General features: G+C 52.7%; 1 protein-coding gene across 1 annotated transcript; it reads right to left on the reverse strand.

Annotated features, from left to right (window-relative positions):
- Positions 1–3,359: 3,359 nt before the first annotated feature.
- Positions 3,360–22,082, reverse strand: LOC146050568 (SLAM family member 8-like). Its single transcript, XM_083167637.1, has 5 exons — positions 21,775–22,082; positions 11,959–12,282; positions 8,458–8,751; positions 6,169–6,279; positions 3,360–4,078 (listed from the first exon to the last, which is right to left on the reverse strand). The coding sequence occupies exons 1-5, from the start codon at positions 21,815–21,817 to the stop codon at positions 3,933–3,935; spliced, it is 918 nt and encodes a 305-aa protein (XP_083023763.1). The 5' UTR covers positions 21,818–22,082; the 3' UTR covers positions 3,360–3,932.
- Between the last annotated feature and the right edge of the window lie 679 nt (positions 22,083–22,761).

Genomic DNA, 22,761 nt, shown 5'->3' on the forward strand with positions numbered 1-22,761 from the left:
AATATCACTTCTCCCTGGTCAGTATCGGATCACCACCTCTGCACTAGCTGCACCTCCGGTATCACTTCTCCCTGGTCAGTACCGGCTCACCACCTCTGTACCAGCTGCACCTCCAATATCACTGCTCCCTGGTCAGTATCAGCTCACCACCTCTGTACTAGCTGCACCTCCGGTATCACTTCTCCCTGGTCAGTATCAGCTCACCACCTCTGTACTAGCTGCACCTCCAATATCAACGCTCCCTGGTCAGTATCGGCTCACCACCTCTGTACTAGCTGCACCTCCGGTATCCCCGCTCCCTGGTCAGTATCGGCTCACCACCTCTGTACTAGCTGCACCTCCAGTATCCCCGCTCCCTGGTCAGGATCGGCTCACCACCTCTGTACCAACTGCACCTCCAATATCAACGCTCCCTGGTCAGTATCGGCTCACCACCTCTGTACTAGCTGCACCTCCGGTATCCCCACTCCCTGGTCAGTATCGGCTCACCACCTCTGTACTAGCTGCACCTCCGGTATCCCCACTCCCTGGTCAGTATCGGCTCACCACCTCTGTACTAGCTGCAACTCCGGTATCCCCGCTCCCTGGTCAGTATCGGCCCACCACCTCTGTACTAGCTGCACCTCCAATATTAATGCTCCCTGGTCAGTATCGGCTCACCACCTCTGTACTAGCTGCACCTCCAATATTAATGCTCCCTGGTCAGTATCGGCTCACCACCTCTGTTCTAGCTGCACCTCCGGTATCCCCGCTCCCTGGTCAGTATCAGTTCACCACCTCTGTACTAGCTGCACCTCCGGTATCCCCGCTCCCTGGTCAGTATCGGCTCACCACCTCTGTACGAGCAGCACCTCTGGCATCCCAGCTCCCTGGTCAGTATCGGCTCACCACCTCTGTACGAGCAGCACCTCTGACATCCCAGCTCCCTGGTCAGTATCGGCTCACCACCTCTGTACTAGCTGCACCTCCGGTATCCCCGCTCCCTGGTCAGTATCGGCTCACCACCTCTGTACTAGCTGCACCTCTGGTATCCCCACTCCCTGGTCAGTATCGGCTCACCACCTCTGTACTATCTGCACCTCCCGTATCCCCGCTACCTGGTCAGTATCGGCTCACCACCACTGTACCAGCCGCACCTCCGGTATCCCCGCTCCCTGGTCAGTATCGGTTCACCACCTCTGTACCAGCTGCACCTCCAATATCAACGCTCTCTGGTCAGTATCGGCTCACCACCTCTGTACTAGCTGCACCTCCGGTATCACTTCTCCCTGGTCAGTATCGGCTCACCACCTCTGTACTAGCTGCACCTCCGGTATCACTTCTCCCTGGTCAGTATCGGATCACCACCTCTGTACTAGCTGCACCTCCGGTATCACTTCTCCCTGGTCAGTATCGGATCACCACCTCTGTACTAGCTGCACCTCTGGTATCACTTCTCCCTGGTCAGTATCGGCTCACCACCTCTGTACTAGCTGCACCTCCGGTATCACCGCTCCCTGGTCAGTATCGGCTCACCACCTCTGTACTAGCTGCACCTCCAGTATCACTTCTCCCTGGTCAGTATCGGCTCACCACCTCTGTACCAGCCGCACCTCCGGTATCCCCGCTCCCTGGTCAGTATCGGATCACCACCTCTGTACTAGCTGCACCTCCGGTATCACTTCTCCCTGGTCAGTATCGGATCACCACCTCTGTACTAGCTGCACCTCTGGTATCACTTCTCCCTGGTCAGTATCGGATCACCACCTCTGTACTAGCTGCACCTCCGGTATCACCGCTCCCTGGTCAGTATCGGCTCACCACCTCTGTACTAGCTGCACCTCCGGTATCCCCGCTCCCTGGTCAGTATCAGCTCACCACCTCTGTACCAGCTGCAGCTCCGTTATCCCCGCTCCCTGGTCAGTATCGGTTCACCACCTCTGTACCAGCTGCACCTCCAATATCAACGCTCCCTGGTCAGTATCAGCTCACCACCTCTGTACTAGCTGCACCTCCGGTATCACTTCTCCTTGGTCAGTATCGGCTCACCACCTCTGTACTAGCTGCACCTCCGGTATCACTTCTCCCTGGTCAGTATCGGCTCACCACCTCTGTACTAGCTGCACCTCCGGTATCCCCGCTCCCTGGTCTGTATCGGCTCACCACCTCTGTACTAGCTGCACCTCTGGTATCACTTCTCCCTGGTCAGTATCGGCTCACCACCTCTGTACTAGCTGCACCTCTGGTATCACTTCTCCCTGGTCAGTATCGGATCACCACCTCACCTCTGTACTAGCTGCACCTCTGGTATCACTTCTCCCTGGTCAGTATCGGCCCACCACCTCTGTACTAGCTGCACCTCTGGTATCACCGCTCCCTGGTCAGTATCGGCTCACCACACCTCTGTACTAGCTGCACCTCCGGTATCACCGCTCCCTGGTCAGTATCGGCCCACCACCTCTGTACTAGCTGCCCCTCCGGTATCCCCGCTCCCCGGTCAGTATCGGCTCACCACCTCTGTACTAGCTGCCCCTCCGGTATTACCGCTCCCTGGTCAGTATCGGCTCACCACCTCTGTACTAGCTGCCCCTCCGGTATCACCGCTCCCTGGTCAGTATCGGCTCACCACCTCTGTACTAGCTGCACCTCCGGTATCACCGCTCCCTGGTCAGTATCGGCTCACCACCTCTGTACTAGCTGCACCTCCGGTATCACCGCTCCCTGGTAAGTATCGGCTCACCACCTCTGTACTAGCTGCCCCTCCGGTATCACTTCTCCCTGGTCAGTATCGGCTCTTTTATGATTATGTCCTATTGCTGCCTATTATCTGCAGGGCCGCCAAGAGAAATCCTGGGCCCCGGTACAACAACTTCCTGGGGCCCCCACGGACTGTTGACCCTTGTAAATTCCACTTACCTAAATGCTCATTGCTATGGGCTTCATGCTTGATGCCAGGGGTTAACATGCTCGTTGCCATGGGTTTACATGCTCTGCCTGGAGTTACATGCTCTGCCAGGGGTTAACATTCTCTGCCAGGGGGTTACATGCTCTGCCATGGGTTAAATGGTCTGCCAGGGGTTAACATTCTCTGCCCGGAGTTACATGCTCTGCCAGGGGTTAACATACTCTTTGCCATGGGATTAACCTGCTCTGCCAGGGGTTACATGCTCTGCCAGGAACATGTGGCGGGCTCTCAGCAGGCCCTGGATTCGGAGAGGGGAAGGACCTCTGTGATGCTGCTGCCCCCATGCTGGCCCACGTCCGCAATCCCAATGCCGCCGCTGAAAAGTTGACTATGGCGCACTCAGACCCAGCGCACTCGCCACCAAATAAAATAACCTGTGTGTCCAGCCCCACACCATTACCACAGACGCATCATGTAACCATGGACATTATTATTATGAATTTCACCGTAGGAAAAAATTTCTAAACATAGTTTCTTATTTTATCTAAAAATAAATAATGGCTGAAGATGACCCTAGGGAAGAAGAAACGGGATGTAACAATAGTGTCTCCCTGCTGCTGATGCGCAGCGCTGTACACATCCGGTGAGGCATCCGCCAGGATTAGCGCTTGTATCTGCAGAATACCGCCTGCACTATTCTCAGCCTGTCCGTCACTTGCTCATCTCCAGCCCTCAATGCCAGGAGTCACGTACATTACACACGCAGGCACGCAACAGCGTATAAAGTTGTTTGCTGATATACAATTGCTGTATTAAAGTTGGCCAGCAGGTGTCAGCATGTCTCTGCTGCTTATGAACCACAGAATGCCAGGGATTTCCTTTGGCCATATACCCTCTGCTTTCTATGTGCATTGTGCTAGTGCTGGACTTTAGTCCATAATGATGGTCTGACTTCCGGCCGATATATAAACATTTATCCTGTGTGTGCTCCGGTGCCGCCTTCCCATTGCATGCTACACAGCTGTCTCTGTGTCATGGTGTGATGATGTCACACTTCTGTCTCTACATCATGTGATAGTAGTGACATGTTGTTCTGTTGTGCTGCTGTCTCTTCATGATCCTGGAGCGCAGTCTCCTCCTCCTGCTGCGCTGGCGTCTCCTTGTCCCTCTGTCTCTTCCTTACTCTGTGTTTACCTGCATCAGAAATACAGACAGTTTATAGATACAGCCGTACACCGAGTGCTGCTACGTCATCACAATCTCTATCAGACATTCATATCCGATCTATGGTTCCCCACTCAGCTACTTCTCCCTGTACATGTAGAATGCCAGATGGGCCGGTCCGTCCAGGGACACACAGAGGAATCTGGTGTTGGGGCCACCTGATTACAGCTGGCACACCAGCATCCGTGGAGAGGCAGCGGCACAGTGCCCTCATCAATTCTAATCTGTCACTGTCCGCAAGCAAGATGGAGCTTGTGGTCCGGCAGCCAATCAGGAGCACCGTAGCGGTGGTTTGTGTGCCTAGGGTGGGAAGGGGGTGGTTTCTACAAAACAGTTCTTAAAGTGGTCAGCTGGGCCTGTAAAGAGGAGGTTAGGAGCAGTCTGAGAGCTGCAGCATCATGGCCACTCAGTGTGGCTCCTACGTGACAACTGTGAGGAGACCACCCTCTGTGCGGAGGACACCAACCTCTGGGCCTTATTCTAATTCACTCTTTCTGACAAAAACCATGAGCGCTGCAGGGGGGGCAGATGTAAAATGTGCAGAGAGAATTAGATTTGGGTGAGTTATTTTGTTTCTGTGCAGGGTAAATACTGGCTGCTTTATTTCTACACTGCAATATAGATCTCACTTTGAAGTAAAACCCCATCCAAATCTAATTCTCTCTGCACAAGTTACATCTGCCCCACCTGCAGTGCACATGGTTTTGTCCATCTAAGAAGGATTTTGTCATAAAGAGTGAACTAGAATAAGGCCCTCTGTGCAGAGGACACCACCCTCAACCCTGACCCAGGAGGACTGATCTGAGTCAGAGGAGCTGTCCATGTGCTGAAAGATTCAGCATAAAGGCTTGTATTAAGCAGCGCCATCTATAGATTAGACCAGCGGTTCTCAAACTGTGGGTCCGACCTTCTCAGCATGGGGTCAGGCTGATGACTTTACTAATCTCAGTCAGCGATCAAAGGAGTCTAAAAAAATCTGTTGGATTGTCTATTGTCTACACGAGTGGGCTGGTACCGGGGACACGAGTGGGCTGGTACCGGGGACACGAATGGGCTGGTACCGGGGACACAAATGGGCTGGTACCGGGGACACAAATAGGCTGGTACCGGGGACACGAGTGGATTGGAACCGGGGACACGAGTGGACTGGAACCGGGGACACGAGTGGACTGGAACCGGGGACACGAGTGGACTGGAACCGGGGACACGAGTGGACTGGAACCGGGAACACCAATGGACTGGAACCAGGGACACGAGTGTGCTGGACCACGGACACGAGTGGGCTGGACCGCAGACACTAGTTGGCTGGAACCGGGGACACAAGTGGTCTGGACCGCAGACACTAGTGGGCTGGAACCAGGGACACGAGTGGGCTGGACCGCAGACACTAGTGGGCTGGAACCAGGGACACGAGTGGGCTGGACCGCGGACACGAGTGGGCTGGACCGTGGACACGAGTGGGCTGGACCGGGGACACGAGTGGGCTGGACCGCGGACACGAGTGTGCTGGACCGCGGACACGAGTGTGCTGGTGCAGGGGACACGAGTGGGCTGGTGCAGGGGACACGAGTGGGCTGGTGCAGGGGACACGAGTGGGCTGGTGCAGGGGACACGAGTGGGCTGGTGCAGGGGACATGAGTGGGCTGGTACTGGAGACACGAGTGGGCTGGTACTGGAGACACGAGTGTGCTGGTACAGGGGACACCAGTTGGTTGGAATTGGGAATATGCATGGACTGGAACCAGGGACAGAAGTGAGCTGGAATCGGGACACGAGTGGGCTGGGCCGTGGGCACGAGTGGGCATGAACCGGGGACACGAGTGGGCTGGACCGCGGACACGAGTGGGCTGGTACAGGGGACACGAGTGGGCTGGACTGCGGACATGAGTGGGCTGGTACAGGGGACACGAGTGGGCTGGACTGCGGACACGAGTGGGCTGGACTGCGGACACGAGTGGGCTGGACTGCGGACACGAGTGGGCTGGTACAGGGGACACGAGTGGGCTGAAATCGGGGACAGGAGTAGACTGAAACTGGGGACACGAGTGGGTTGTTCTTACCTGAGTTTCTGGTGCAGAGATAGACACAGAACACCATGGAAATAAAGGAGACTGTGAGAATTACCCCGATACACAGGATTATGTTACCGCCGTACACACCATAGTCTGCGCCTGTAGCGAGAGAACAAGCTCTTATCAGAGGTCTCCGTGACCCAGGGGAGGGAGACAGAAGCCAGACACATTACTAGTTACTGTAGGGATGCTTTACCGCTCATATTACTGTTAGCACAGATTATGTGGTGCGGTCCTGCCTGACTACTGCCACCATGTTACAGCAACACACACTGACGCTCCTGTTACATATAACACGTGAACATAGGAAAGAACACACACATACAGTAATAAGGGCTGAGACTTAAGGGAGAGATGCATCAACTAGGGAAAGAGAGATAAAGTAGAGAAGTTGCACAAAACTGAATCAGCTTCTAACTTCTGTCATTTATCTAGCACAGGGGTAGCCAACCAATCAGTGGCACTGAGCCAAAAATGTTAAGGTTAGACAAAAAGCCCAATAACATTTAAATAAGTGGGTGTGGCCTAGCTCCCACAAAGCCACGCCTCCTTTTAAAATGGGTTGTGGCCTAGCTGGCGGAAGGCCATGCCCCATATTTGTGGTCAATATATATATATACACACACACACACACACACACACACACACACACACACACACAATGGCCCCGTGGCTGTCACATTGGCCCTTTCAGTACCCTGGCCCTGTGGCTGTCGCAATGGCCCTTTCAGTGCCCTGGCCCTGTGGCTGTCAAATGGGTCTAGCATTATTTACTAAGCCTGGGAGAGAGATAAAGTAGACAAAGATACAGCACCAGTCAATCAGCTCAAAACTGTCATTTATCAAACACATGAGTATATTTCCTGTTATGAGTGGATTGGCAGCTAGTTTATCTCCCGCCACTTTATCTCTTCAAGGCTTAGATGAAGATGATTCTCCACTATCTCTCTCTGAGTCTTGATATATATAGTTCCCTTACAGTGACATAGGACCCATAAACAAATGCTGAGGAAGCACAGTGCCCAGGTGCAGGGAACCTCGTCTGGAAGGGTATGTTCCAAGCCAGGTGTGTGCCGCATTCAGTCAAAATGGCCCTTTCGGTACCCCCCCCCCCCCCCCATGGGCTGTCACAATGTCCCTTTCTGTACCCTGGCCCTTTGGCTTTCACAATGACCCTTTCAGTACCCTTGCCCCATGGCTGTCATATTTGCCCTTTCAGTACCCTGGCCCCATGGTTGTCACAATGGCCCTTTCAGTACCCTGGCCCCATGGCTGTCACACTGACCCTTTCAGTACCCTGGCCTTTTGACTGTCACCGTGGACCTTTCAGTACCCTGGGCCTGTGGGTTTTACAATGGCCCTTTCAGTACCCTGGCCCTGTGGCTGTCACAATTGCCCTTTCAGTACCCTGGCCCTATGGTTGTCACAATGGCCCTTTCAGTACCCTGGCCTCATGGCTGTCACAATGGCCCTTTCAGTACCCTGGCCCTGTGGTTGTCACACTGTCCCTTCCAGTACCCTGGGTCTGTAGCTTTCACACTGGCCCTTTCAGAACCCTGGCCCCATGGCTGTCATATTTGCCCTTTCAGTACCCTGGCCCCATGGTTGTCAAAATGGCCCTTTCAGTACCCTGGCCCCATGGCTGTCACACTGGCCCTTTCAGTACCCTGGCCCCATGGCTGTCACACTGGCCCTTTCAGTACCCTGGCCCCATGGCTGTCACAATGGCCCTTTCAGTACCCTGGCCCCCCCTCATGGCTTTCACAATGACCCTTTCAGTACCCTGGCCTTTTGACTGTCACCGTGGACCTTTCAGTACCCTGGGCCTGTGGGTTTCACAATGGCCCTTTCAGTACCCTGGCCCTGTGGCTGTCACAATTGCCCTTTCAGTACCCTGGCCCTATGGTTGTCACAATGGCCCTTTAAGTACCCTGGCCTCATGGCTGTCACAATGGCCCTTTCAGTACCCTGGCCCTGTGGTTGTCACACTGTCCCTTCCAGTACCCTGGGCCTGTAGCTTTCACACTGGCCCTTTCAGAACCCTGGCCCCATGGCTGTCATATTTGCCCTTTCAGTACCCTGGCCCCATGGTTGTCACAATGGCCCTTTCAGTACCCTGGCCTCATGGCTGTCACACTGGCCCTTTCAGTACCCTGGCCCCATGGCTGTCACAATGGCCCTTTCAGTACCCTGGCCCTGTGGCTGTCACAATGGCGCTTTCAGAGTATACAGTCTTCTACTTCTATATGTGTTCCCACATAGAACATATGTACTTACCTGGATGAAATGAGCAGCTCTCCCGAAGCATCACGGTTGCATTCTCCTGGCTGACAGGATTGGTTACTGTGCAGGTGAAGGAAACGTCCTGATCAGTGGGGGACAGGAGAAGCCTAAGCAAGCGGCTGTCATCAAACAGACTGTAGGTTGTATTCCCATAAATCCCGGACCCGCGGTCTATCACCCAGCTGTAGGTCACATCAGTCCCCACTGTTGCGTTACAGCTTAGAAACACGGTACAGTCTGTGCTTCCTCTCGACATAAACACTTTGACCTCCGGTGTGACCACCGCTTCTAGGAGAGAGACAATGAGGGAGCAGAAAACTCACACTAATATCAATATTCAATTATATTCCGCATATCAGAGAAAGACAAGAAGAAACCAGTCGCACTGGAAAATGATATCAATGATACAGAATAAAGAAAGAACATCTCTGTGTGGTGCATTGAAGGGATTAACATCTAGGGACTGATCTTTTCGAAAAATCGGAGCTTGTGGAGTTGGTTATGATACCAGTTAATCTGTGTGTATTCACAGCAGTGAATAATACTTCTTCCTATTTCTTTTCTAGTGTTAATTCTAAAAATGAGCCACATGCGAACAAAAACAATTCAGGTACTCCAGATATCACTACTCCTTAGATGGGAGATAGTTCTGGGGGCAGATTTTGGATGAACATGAAATGATAATTCTTAGCTCAAGGAGGTAAACAGGCTAAACCCCTCTAAATCAGTGGTTCCCAAACTGTGCGCCTAGGCTCCCTGGGGTTCTTTGGAGCACTTGCAGGGGTGCCTCAGGTTGGTGGTCCAGAACCAATTCAAGTTATTTATGGCCAATGAAATAGGCAAAATCAGTGCTTGTAGCTTCCAGTTAATAATATGTGGGTAAACAGAAGTGAATATGTTTCTCACCACATACGTGGACCTAAGGAAACATTTAAATTGCAACTTTTTAAATATTTTTCCAGAAATTAGTAACCAACTTTTGGCCTAGGGGTGCCGTGAAAAATATTCTGATACTTTAGGGTGCCTTGATTCAAAAAGTTTGGGAACCACTGCCCTAAATATTTGCTACAATGCGGTATGATGGACAGACAGTAATGTGAGACGGAAGGGTATGAGGCTATGAAGGCCTGCTCTGATCCCACAATGGGCTCACACCCGGCGTGGACAGGGGTCCGATCACTGATGTACTAGCCAGAAAGCGGGCACAGGCACAGACTCAGGCCGGAGTTCTCCTGCCTTTTGGGGGAAGATTGGGGTGTATGACAGTGTAGCTAAACAGATCAAAATGCATTCAATGGGGGTCAGTTGGTCACCAGCAAGTTGTTAGACAGTCATTAGGTCGACACCATTAGGTTGACATGCATTTAGGTCGACATGAGTCTAGGTCGACATGGGTTAGGTCGACAGGGTCATTAGGTCGACAGTGTTATTAGTTTGACACGGGTTAGGTTGACAGTCAAAAGGTTAACATGGAGTTTTCATGTTTTTTTTTTACCCGAATGTCGACACAGTTGACATGGACACAGGTTAAAGTCCACCGCGTCCCCTCGCATGGCTCGCTGTGTTCGCCATGCTTCGGGCACGGTGCCTCGCTGCGCTCAGCACACTAGTTTATTCTCCCACCACGCCCTAGTGGATGGTAGGGCATGAAATACCGCCTGTCGGCACATGTCGGCTCAAAAAACAGTGAAAAAACCCATGCTGACCTTTTGACCGAACCCATGTCGACCTAATGACCCTGCGACCTAACCCATGTCGACCTAGACTCATGTCGACCTTCCTGCATGTTGACCTAGATACATGTCGATCTAAATTCATGTCGACCTAATGGTGTCAACCTAATGACCGTCTAGCAACTTGCTAGTGATCAATGACCGTCTCCTCGATGGGGTGGGGGACATGGGACACACACACACGCACGTGTGTTTGCCCAATGTTACCCTCCCCAGTGAGTGCATTTTGATCTGTGTGGCTTAAGTGGAGCGCTTTAGCGGTCTCCTGTACTCCGGAGTCTGCCCGGACAGAGGTGCGGTGTATGACGTCCGTCACTGCGCACCTCTGACTAACCGGCTCACAGGCTGATTGGTGGTGTCACACTGTCATACACCATGATCTTCCCCCAACAGACAGGTGAACTCAGGCCCGAGTCTGTGTCTGTGCCCGCTTTCTGACGAGCACACTGGTGATCGGACCCCTGTCCACGCGGGGTGTGAGCCCATTGTGGCCTTCACATGTTACCGCCTGTCCATCATACCGCATTGTAGGAAATATTTAGGGGCGTTTAGCCTGTTTACCTCCTTGAGCTAAGAATTATCATTTCATGTTCATCCAAAATCTGCCCCCAGAACTAACTCCCATCTATGGAGTAGTGATAACTGAGTACCTTCATTGTTTTTGCTCGCATGTGACTCATCTTTAGAATTAACACTAGAAATGTAATAGGAGTGTATTTATCTTCCCAGGAAGTATAACTCACTGTTGTGAATACACACAAATGAACTGGTGTCGTAACAAACTCCACAAGCACCAATTTTATTAAAATATCAGTCCATAGAACATCACACCGTGTCCCATCTGATATAACTATATGGTGCAGTACAGATATGCTCAAGTGAAAATGCACCGCCCTATGTATGTTTTGTGTCCTTTATTTTGCAACTTTTTTACTAAACATTACAGTAAAAGTAAATTTTATGATGTTCTTTCTGTAATCTCCTTATTCCACATATCAAACTGGGGGATATATATCAAACCTCCCAAAATGTACATTTAAGTTGCCCATGGCAACCAATAAGCTTCTAGCTATTATTTTATAAACCGTCCAAATTAAATGGGTATACGGCATGATGGTAGACAAGCATTAGGTCGACACCATTAGGTTGACATGCATTTAGGTCGACATGACTTAAGGTCAACATGGGTTAAGTCGACAGGTTCATTAGTTCGACAGGGTCATTAGGTTGACATTGAAAAAGCCGACGTTGTGTGTTTTTTTTGTAACGGAATGTCAACACAGTCAACATAAACACTAAAACAGGCAACGTTTTTGTGTTTATGTTGATTGTGTTGACATTCCGTTTAGAAAAAACAAAACCAAGTCGTCTGTTTCAATGTCGACCTAAAGTCATCTCTACCTTCCTACATGTCGACCTTAACTCATGTCGACCTAAATGCATGTCAATCTAATGGTGTCGACCTAATGACTATCAACTTGCTGGTGACCAACTGATCCACACCCGTAAATGCTAGCTAGGATCTGATTGGTTACTGTGTGATGCACTCTACATAATGGGAGAGATGTCTCAACCATAAAAACAGATAGAGTAGAGGTTTCCAATGGCAACCAACCAGCTTCTGGTACTTTATAGACTGTACTAGGTACATGTTAGGTAGAAGCCGATGGGTTGCTCTAGGCAACTTCTCCACTTTTCTCTCAAATATTTTGATACATCTCCCCTGAAGTGCGTAGCGGTTTCTCCGGTGTGGAGCTCTTACCATGGACCTTAAGGTGGAAGTTATGAAGCACCTGGTGTCCTTCCTTATCCACCATCCGGCATTTGAACATCCCAGTGTCCCCGAGGTCCAGATCTAGGACCTCCAGTGTGATGTTATGGAGAAGCTGAACCCTCCCGTGGAAAGGAGACTGATACATGGTGTCTGGCGACCCCGAGGAGAAGGACGCCACCAGGTGGTCTGGGGACAAATGGCTCCAGATGATGTTTGTAGTGATGAACCCTGGTGGAGGATCCGGCGACAGACGTATAGAACGTCCTCGTATTCCTGTTACCTGGGTGACGGGTTCTGTGCCATAAGCGTTACCTGCGGAGACACACACATCATCATCACTTACCCAATAACAATACAGCATGGGACACCCTCATCATGACTCATGACCTGCCAGATTGTAAGCTCCTCAGAACAGGATCTGTGCAGTCCATCACACCTTGCATCCAGTGCAGCCACGAAACGGACATTTCCAGAGTCTCCCAAATATTAGATGGTGCTCCCGTACCCCCAGAAGAGTGGACTAGTCCCCCCAACCTGACACCACCATGGTGTGGCACCCCAGAACTTGGAAGTGCCCCGTTTTGGACCCAGCCAAGGGTTTCTGTTTGTTATGTTCGCTTTTGACATTGGTGGGCAGCGGTGCCCTCATCCAAGATGGCGGGCGGCCATTTAAGGACGGGGTTGCCCGTCCACCAATCCGGGCTCAGAGAAAACGGAGCGGGAACTGAGAGGGGAGGAGAAGGCTGATGGCGCGAAGAGGCGACGGAGACGCCCCGAGGAGGAAGGTGACGGACGGGGACGGCGTGTGAGGAGGGACCCGACAGCGTGAGAGAGCCGGAGTCGGAGAAGCGCGCTGCCGCAGCTGAAGAGAGAGATCGCGAGGCGGCTGACACCCGGGTGCGGAAGAGTGACGTCGCCGCCGGGTAGGAGAGACGCCGTGCGGTAAGCAGGAGAAGAGGACCCGGAGGCAGCCCGCTACGCCGCAGCAGAGACCGGAGAGCCGGCGGAGTCACTGAGTGGGGCAACGCCGCGCCTGCAGCGCCCCCACTAGTGTCCCCGGTGAAGAGGATCCTACACTGCGGAGGCATCAGCGTTGAAGCGTGCCGAGTCCTTGCTCGTGACGGGCAGGAGCCTGCAACTGCACCAGGTCACCAGGTACTGTTTCAGCCAGGTCACCAGCCCCAGCACAGTGCCCCAGATACCGCCAGCCACTCAGCCAGCCTGATACCCCTTTGGCGCCATACATCCGGCCAGTCGGCCAGCATTTGGCCTGCAATAGGGATTGCTGTCATCAATAGTAATCCAATTGGGGACTGTACAAGAGGGGACACACAAGGGGTCACCAAGGAAGCAGGCCCCTAACCCCACTGCAATTCCCGCCTTTCATTGTATCACCTGCGCCCTTTCAATTGGGGCCAACTCAGAACAGCCTGCCTTCACCTTGCAGCCTAAAACCCCCGGACTGGGGGATGTTTGTCAGTTCACTGCCGCATTGAACCAGTGACTATCTTTGCGATAGTTGTATTCATTGGCTTAGTGCCAAAACTCAGGGACTCAGTGTTCTTTTGATTTATGGACCCTTTTCTAGTATTTCTACTAACTGTGTGAACGTACAGCGTTTTATAAGTGTAATTGCAAATCCTTTATTGTGTGACCCTTACTCCCTGCTGTATACAGGTTCACAGCGGTATTGTTAGAATTGTATATTGTGTGACTTGTGGCCTACGGGATTTACAGCGGGCCCCATTGCGCACAATATTTATATTGCAGGGTATTTTATATTGCCACCGTAATACTTAATACTTGACAGCGTAAAGGTTGTGTACCTGTTATTGATTATCGGTTGAACTGTTATTGTATGAATAACTCTTTTCTGCCCTAACGGTGATCTCGCATTCCGTAGCAGCCTAAATAAATTATTCTGATCACCGACCCAACGTGTATAGACCGGTTTGTGGGGTTGTTTAGAGGTATTGTTTTCCCCGGGAAGTTTTGTCCCTCCACCCTCCGAACTGCAGGCGAGTGAAGTCGGCCAGACCCAGCAGAGCAGTGTCAGAAGAAAAGTCCGGAGTCTCAGGTACTGACCACCTACACCTATACGTGATTGTGGAACATCACACTTGGCATCCGCGAACAGGATTTTCAATGATGTCGGACTCGGACCAATCGGAGGCGCCCACATCAACCAGAAGGAGGAGACGACTCCCTGCATCACCTGGGGAAGGGAACCCAGCGGCACCAATCACCATGCCATACTACTTTGGCGCACCCTGGGTACCGACGTACTCAGGAAACAACACCCCAGGGACACACACGCTGAAAGAATTCAAAAACCGGATACTTTCCATGACACAGCTGTACCGGCTCGGCAACAAACAAGCCGTAGAAATTTTGGTGGGGCAACTGAGAGGCCCAGCGCTACGGGAAGTAAGGACGTGGGAGGCCAACGAAAAAGAGACGGCAGAGCAAATCTTTGAAAAACTGCGGGAGATCTTTGAATCGAAGACGATAGCAGATTTGAAGAGTCGCCTGTATTCAAGAAAGCAGCGACCGAACGAGCCTCTGCGGGAATACGCGCTAAGCTTGCAGGAAGCCATGAAGGCCATACAACTGAGAGAAAAGACACCGAAAGAACTAGTAGATGAAACATTGACCAACCTTTTCATCGAAGGAGCGAGAGAGGAGGCAGTCAAGTCACAATTACGTATGTGGAGGCGGCAACAACCTGACAGCTCCTTCGCCAAATTTAAAGAGACCGCCCTGCAGATCCTGGGCATGAACCAGAGTGGCCGGGATGAAGATGAGGAGTCGGCAGAAGGAGAGGTCTACCAACAGTCCCCAAAAGGGCAAATCACGGACACCCTATACCCAAGTAGGCCCGTTACGCAACAGGCACAAGCCCCCGCAGAACCAAGCCCGCTCGACGTGCTGACTCGCCAGATGTCCGAGCTAACTAATAATATGACGCGCATGTCACAGAAATTAGAAGACTTAGACAGAAACCAAGGCAGAAGTCGACAAGGGGAATGGCGGCAAGACCGTGGCCCAAGGAACCGCCCAAGATGGGAAGTCACACGCGAGTCCGGCCGAAGACCATCTGATCAATTCGACCAGCAAGGGCGACCGATCTGCCGGAGGTGCCGGCTGAGCGGACACGTCGAGAGAAATTGCCCAGAAACGGCTTTAAACGAGGGGACCCCGAGGCAAGGGACCGACCCTCGGGAGGAGATGCACTAACCGGTCCGACACCACCAGCAGAATGGTGGCCCCGATACGTCGGGGAATGCCCCCACCTGAGCATCAGAGTGAACGGGGTACAGATGACAGCCCTGTTGGACACAGGGTCACAGGTGTCCACCATCAGGATCACCGACTTCCTACAGCACTGGGCGCAGGAAGACATCGTGTCTCCCCCCGCAACCTGGTTACACCTACTAGCCAGTAACGGCCAGCCTATCACCTTCCAAGGATATTGGGAAACTGATGTCCAAGTGGGAAAAGCCACCCTGGGCCAACAGGGGTTCCTAGTCACCACCAACTCCAACGAATACTTGCCGCCGATAATACTGGGCATGAATGTGCTAAGGAATTGCCCGGGCGAAGTAGTGGAAGCATTACAGTGGGAAATGAGAACAGCCCCCCCCCAAGAGAAGAAGGCTTTGCAGCAAACAGTGCGACTGATCACGGGTCAGCAGAGGTTCGTCAACGAACAAGGAGAAGTGGGGAAGGCCCGAATCGCAGACCGCCGCCCGATCCTCCTGCGCCCAAACTCAGAGCAAGTCGTCTGGTGCAAGGCCAGGACAGGCCCAGGAGGCAGGGACTACGAAGCCCTGATAGAACCCTGCGATTCCGACGGTCGACAGCCCTTCGCAGTTGCCAGGACCCTGGCGAAGGTGGTCCAAGGGAGAGTACCAGTGAGGCTGCTGAATCCACACCCATACGCAGTCAGACTATACAAGTACTGTCAAGTGGCCAGGATCAGCTGGGTGGACTTCCAGGACATCTTGGGGCAAAGCGCCGTGGCGGCTCAACAAGGGGTGATGGAAGGAGAGAGGGGCGACAGCGAACCCCCCTGGCACGCAGCCATACAGATCGGAGATGGGGACACTCCGGCCGAGAAGCGAGAGGGGGTCCTCTGCGTTGTGGAACGGAATGCTGCCGCGTTCAGTCAACACCCGAGCGACTTCGGTAAAGCAGAAAAGGTATACCACCACATCCCTACAGGATCGGCTCCCCCGGTCAAAGAAAGGCACCGACCCCTCCCACCAGCCATGTACCAGCCCGTTCGGAACATGATCACCGAAATGAAAGAGGCTGGTGTCATCAAAGAAAGCCATAGCCCCTGGGCGGCCCCCCTTGTGATCGTCAAAAAGAAGGACGGTAGTCTACGCTTCTGCGTGGACTACCGCAAACTGAACGCCGTGACCCATAAGGACGCCTATCCGCTCCCTAGGATCGAGGAGTCGCTCACGGCCCTGAAAAAGGCGGAATACTTCTCGACCCTTGACCTGACCAGCGGGTACTGGCAGGTCCAGATGGCCCCAGAAGACAGAGAGAAGACGGCCTTCACGACGCCAATGGGCCTGTTCGAGTTCGACAGAATGCCCTTCGGACTCTGTAACGCCCCCGCCACGTTCCAGCGTGTGATGGAGCACTGCCTTGGGCAGCACAACTTCGAAATGGTGCTCCTCTATCTAGACGACGTGATCATTTTCTCAAGGAGCTATGACGATCACCTGCAGCACCTGGACGAGGTCTTCAAACGACTAATACAGAGCGGTTTGAAGCTGAAGCCCAGCAAATGTCACCTGCTGAAGCCCAGAGTACAGTACCTCGGGCATGTCGTTAGCGCGGAAGGCGTGATGCCCGATCCAGAGAAAATCACTGTCGTCAGAGACTGGCCAGCGCCCAAGACCGTCAGAGAGGTCCGCAGTTATCTGGGGTTCGTGGGCTACTACCGAAGATTCATTGAGAATTTCGCAAAGGTAGCGTCCCCCCTACATGAGCTGTTGAGAGGCCAGTCGGGCCAGGAACGAAGGGGGTCAGCCCCCGTCACCTGGGGAGAAGACCAACAGCAGGCTTTCGACCAGCTGAAAAGATCCCTGATAGACGCCCCCTTATTGGCCTACCCCGATTACGACAAGCCGTTCCAGCTTTACACGGATGCCAGCAACCGCGGGCTCGGTGCTGTGCTCTCCCAGACCCAGAATGGGCACGAACGTGTAATAGCATATGCCAGCAGAGGCCTTCGCAAGACCGAAAGAAACTGTGAAAACTATAGCGCTTTCAAGTTAGAGATGCTTGCCCTGGTGTGGGCCGTGACGGAAAAATTCAAGCACTACCTTGCTGCCACCCCGTTTGTGGTCATGACTGACAACAACCCGCTAGTCCACTTGCAAAATGCCAAACTGGGAGCCCTGGAACAGCGGTGGATGTCGCGCCTCGCTAACTACAGGTATACGACAAACTACCGCAGCGGCAAGGCTAACGCTAATGCTGATGCTCTCTCCAGGTTGCCGGTCATCGACGCTCCGGAAGAAGAAGGAGACCCGAGTGAAGAGGTGGAGATGCCCTCCTTCGGGACGTACAAAACAAGGAACGTGGTCACCTCAGACCCCCTGTCCGTCACAGAGCCACGTCTCCAGAGAGGTGGGCTGCTAGACACCCCTACTGCCGACTGGGAGAAGATTCAACGCCAAGACCCAGTATTGAAAGAACTCCTGGTACTACTACGTCAACACCGTCAGCTAGACAGGCACCAACGCAAAGACGCTGACCCTGAGCTGGTGAAACTGTTGAGGCACCGCGACAGATTTCGGGAGGAAGAAGGTATCCTGATTAGGGACAGCGTAGATCCCGGCACGCACCACCCCGTGGTTCAAATAATTGTCCCCAGAAGACAGGCCCCAGTGCTCCTGGCCGCGTATCACGACAAGTCCGGCCATTTTGGGGTGCAGAAGACTGAAGCCATCCTGCGCACCCGATATTTCTGGGTGGGTATGCGGGAAGATGTGGAGACATGGTGCCGAGACTGCGTCCCCTGCAGCTTAAAGAGGTCCCCTGACGCTTCCCAGAGGGACCCCTTGCACTCCATCACCACCCAACGCCCGCTACAGATCGTGGCTCTCGACCACGTCAAGCTCGAACCCAGCTCCAGTGGCCACCAATATGCCTTGACCATTACCGACCACTACAGTAAATTCCTGGTGGTCGTTCCAGTCCGAGATCTCACCGCCAGGACCACCGCGGAGCAATTCCTCAAGTATTTCGCCCGACCCTATGGCTATCCCGACTGCATTCTCACGGACCAGGGGCCCGCCTTCGAGTCTCAACTCTTCCACGAGCTATGCTCCTACTACGGCTGCCAAAAGATCCGGACTCTGGCCTACCACCCCCAGGGGAACGGGCTCTGCGAACGGGCTAACCAGACCGTCATCGGTATGCTCCGCAGTCTGTCAGCCGGAGATCGGAATAGGTGGCCGACCCTACTTCCCGAACTGGCGTACCTCTACAATAACGCCGAACACTGTTCCACCGGCTTCACCCCATACTACTTAATGTTCGGCCGCAAGGGCAAGCTGCCGCAAGACCTGGAACTGGCCCCGATAGAAGGCCCACCAATTCGACCCCAGACCGACTGGGTCCGTGAGCACCAGCAGAGGATTGACGCTGCTAGGGAAGTCGTTACTCAGCGGATGGAAAGTGCCCAACGCCGGCAAGGCAGGGACTACAACGCTAACAACCGGCCCGCACCCCTGAAAGTAGGAGACTCCGTATGGAAGAAACGGAATCACCGCTCAAGTAAACTCGACGCCATGTGGGAGAATGAACCGTACACAGTCGTCAGAACGCCCGCGGGTGACCGATACACCTACGAGATCCGGAAGACCCCTGGAGGAACCATCAGCGTGGTGGCAAGGGACCAGCTCAAGCTTTGCACTGCCGAAGTCCCCGCGGAATCGAGAGTCTCGCCTGAGGTGGAGGGGCAGGAGACCTGGGGGGGCATGCCTTGGGACAGCCCCACTGATATGTTAGTCTTCATGAGTGCCCCAGCACCCTTCCTTGCAGGGGTATCCCCCACTCCTGTGGCGGAGGAACCCCCGTCAGTGTCCGGTCACGATTCCCCGGAGGTCCGTCCACCGGTGGTACAGCCACGCAGGTCGGAACGTCCAACCAAGGGTATCTTACCCTTGCGGTATAGAATGTAAAGCACTTTCTTTCAGTATGATTGTATATTGCAAATTGCTCCCTAACCTCTCCTCACCGGAATGTAAGGGTATTAGTTATGCAGAAATGCCCAGGCCTTAAATGTTTTGTTTTGTACCAAAAGACTGGAACTGGACTACTGCCAACCCCGATATAATGCCTGCGGACTGGCATTTTTCTAGCAGGGAGGCATGTGGCACCCCAGAACTTGGAAGTGCCCCGTTTTGGACCCAGCCAAGGGTTTCTGTTTGTTATGTTCGCTTTTGACATTGGTGGGCAGCGGTGCCCTCATCCAAGATGGCGGGCGGCCATTTAAGGACGGGGTTGCCCGTCCACCAATCCGGGCTCAGAGAAAACGGAGCGGGAACTGAGAGGGGAGGAGAAGGCTGGTGGCGCGAAGAGGCGACGGAGACGCCCCGAGGAGGAAGGTGACGGACGGGGACGGCGTGTGAGGAGGGACCCGACAGCGTGAGAGAGCCGGAGTCGGAGAAGCGCGCTGCCGCAGCTGAAGAGAGAGATCGCGAGGCGGCTGACACCCGGGTGCGGAAGAGTGACGTCGCCGCCGGGTAGGAGAGACGCCGTGCGGTAAGCAGGAGAAGAGGACCCGGAGGCAGCCCGCTACGCCGCAGCAGAGACCGGAGAGCCGGCGGAGTCACTGAGTGGGGCAACGCCGCGCCTGCAGCGCCCCCACTAGTGTCCCCGGTGAAGAGGATCCTACACTGCGGAGGCATCAGCGTTGAAGCGTGCCGAGTCCTTGCTCGTGACGGGCAGGAGCCTGCAACTGCACCAGGTCACCAGGTACTGTTTCAGCCAGGTCACCAGCCCCAGCACAGTGCCCAAGATACCGCCAGCCACTCAGCCAGCCTGATACCCCTTTGGCGCCATACATCCGGCCAGTCGGCCAGCATTTGGCCTGCAATAGGGATTGCTGTCATCAATAGTAATCCAATTGGGGACTGTACAAGAGGGGACACACAAGGGGTCACCAAGGAAGCAGGCCCCTAACCCCACTGCAATTCCCGCCTTTCATTGTATCACCTGCGCCCTTTAATTGGGGCCAACTCAGAACAGCCTGCCTTCACCTTGCAGCCTAAAACCCCCGGACTGGGGGATGTTTGTCAGTTCACTGCCGCATTGAACCAGTGACTATCTTTGCGATAGTTGTATTCATTGGCTTAGTGCCAAAACTCAGGGACTCAGTGTTCTTTTGATTTATGGACCCTTTTCTAGTATTTCTACTAACTGTGTGAACGTACAGCGTTTTATAAGTGTAATTGCAAATCCTTTATTGTGTGACCCTTACTCCCTGCTGTATACAGGTTCACAGCGGTATTGTTAGAATTGTATATTGTGTGACTTGTGGCCTACGGGATTTACAGCGGGCCCCATTGCGCACAATATTTATATTGCAGGGTATTTTATATTGCCACCGTAATACTTAATACTTGACAGCGTAAAGGTTGTGTACCTGTTATTGATTATCGGTTGAACTGTTATTGTATGAATAACTCTTTTCTGCCCTAACGGTGATCTCGCATTCCGTAGCAGCCTAAATAAATTATTCTGATCACCGACCCAACGTGTATAGACCGGTTTGTGGGGTTGTTTAGAGGTATTGTTTTCCCCGGGAAGTTTTGTCCCTCCACCCTCCGAACTGCAGGCGAGTGAAGTCGGCCAGACCCAGCAGAGCAGTGTCAGAAGAAAAGTCCGGAGTCTCAGGTACTGACCACCTACACCTATACGTGATTGTGGAACATCACAATGGGACTATGTAAAAACCGGACCAGTACAAGACCCTGGGGGGTGCCCCATCCTGGGGGTGTCTTGTCCAGGGGGATGCCTATAATAGCTTTCACCAGGGACATAGGGAAGGAGAAATTACAGCTGCCTGCCCCGTGTTTTCCGGACCGTTCCGGTTTTTGCTACATGTCCGGACCATACAGGGAGGCATTCTTCCCAACCTGTAGCTGTCCAATAAGTTGCCGGTCCGTTTAGGTCAATTACGCATTTTGTGTAGAATCGTGTGATCCGATTAGAATTCTAGGTGCAAAATATCCACTTTTATAAAGTATTTTTTTATTTTTAACACTATAAAACCCTTTCGGGACTATTAGGTTTATATTACAGGTTCTCAACCTCGGTCGTCAGGACCCCACACAGCGCAGGTCTCCTCACAGAATCACAAGTGAAATAATTAGCCCCACCTGTGATCTTTTGAAATGTGTCAGTCAGTAATGAGTGCACCTGTGCACCTGCCGGGTGTCCTGGAAAACGTGAACTCTGTGGGGGGTCCTGAGGACAGAGTTTGAGAACCCCTGCTTTATAGAAAAGGGAAATTCAATAAGGTCCTTGGTATTCGTATTAGAAAATCAACCTACATACACAAATTCAGGATGAATTTCTTTGCTTGGATTTAAGTTCCTAAAAACGAATATTTTTGTAACCCAAAGTGTTTCTAGCATTGGCTCAGTGTTACTAACACTGAGGTTCTGGGAATCCCGAAGTTTGGCGGTCAGCGAATCCGATCACGTGGGGAAACGTTCTGATAGAATAAAGATAAGTAACGTGTGGATAATCTGGGCCAGTAGTGTCACTCACCTGTCTGTATAACTAACAGCAGAGGCAGCATGGAGCTTAGCATCCTCCCAGCAAGCTGTGTGCTGTGCAGTGTAACCCGCAGAACAGATCTACTGCCTCACCAACTATCTCTCTCTGTATATCTGACGTTTGCACAGAAATCCCCTGAGCTTCCACATGAGGACATAGATCCCAGACTCCCCCATATACATCGCCTCCTGATCTCATGACCAATTAGTAGATTCCAGAAAAAAAGGGAAATTCCGCCTGTGGTCTGTGATGCAAACACTTTCAGAATCCTTTCTGGCTTGTTTAACATAACACTTCCCTCTCTGGCATTGCTCTAGGTCAGTGATGGCTAACCTTGATTCTCCAGCTTTTGTTAACTACACATCCCAGCATGCCCTGCATCAGTTTTAGCATGGCCAAATAGCAAAACTGATGCAGGGTATGCTGGGATGTGTAGTTCAATAACAGCTGGAGTGTCAAGGTTAGCCATCACTGCACTAGGTGTAGGGAGTGTGAGGTTGTACTGTGCATTGCTATATGTACAGTATACCTGCAGAGCAGTGACATCTCCGGCATTGCACTCGGTGCTGGGAGTGTGAGGTTGTACTATGCGTTGCTATATGTACAGTATACCTGCAGAGCAGTGACATCTCCGGCATTGCACTAGGTGTAGTGAGTGTGAGGTTGTACTATGTGTTGCTATATGTACAGTATACCTGCAGAGCAGTGACATCTCCGGCATTGCACTAGGTGCTGGGAGTGTGAGGTTGTACTATATGTTGCTATATGTACAGTATACCTGCAGAGCAGTGACATCTCCGGCATTGCACTCGGTGCTGGGAGTGTGAGGTTGTACTATGCGTTGCTATATGTACAGTATTCCTGCAGAGCAGTGACATCTCCGGCATTGCACTAGGTGCTGGGAGTGTGAGGTTGTACTGTGCATTGCTATATGTACAGTATAACTGCAGAGCAGTGACATCTCCGGCATTGCACTCG

This window comes from Crinia signifera, chromosome 12, assembly GCF_055691185.1.
Source record: "Crinia signifera chromosome 12, ASM5569118v1, whole genome shotgun sequence".
In the NCBI taxonomy this organism is placed as follows: Eukaryota; Metazoa; Chordata; class Amphibia; order Anura; family Myobatrachidae; genus Crinia; species Crinia signifera.

Excerpts from the sequence above, each read along its gene's own strand:
- LOC146050568 (XM_083167637.1), bottom strand. The coding sequence starts at position 21,817 with ATGCTAAGCTCCATGCTGCCTCTGCTGTTAGTTATACAGACAG. Across the intron at positions 12,283-21,774 it reads GCTGTTAGTTATACAGACAG|GTAACGCTTATGGCACAGAA; the intron begins GTGAGTGACACT and ends GTGTCTCCGCAG. Across the intron at positions 8,752-11,958 it reads CTTCCACCTTAAGGTCCATG|AAGCGGTGGTCACACCGGAG; the intron begins GTAAGAGCTCCA and ends TCTCTCTCCTAG.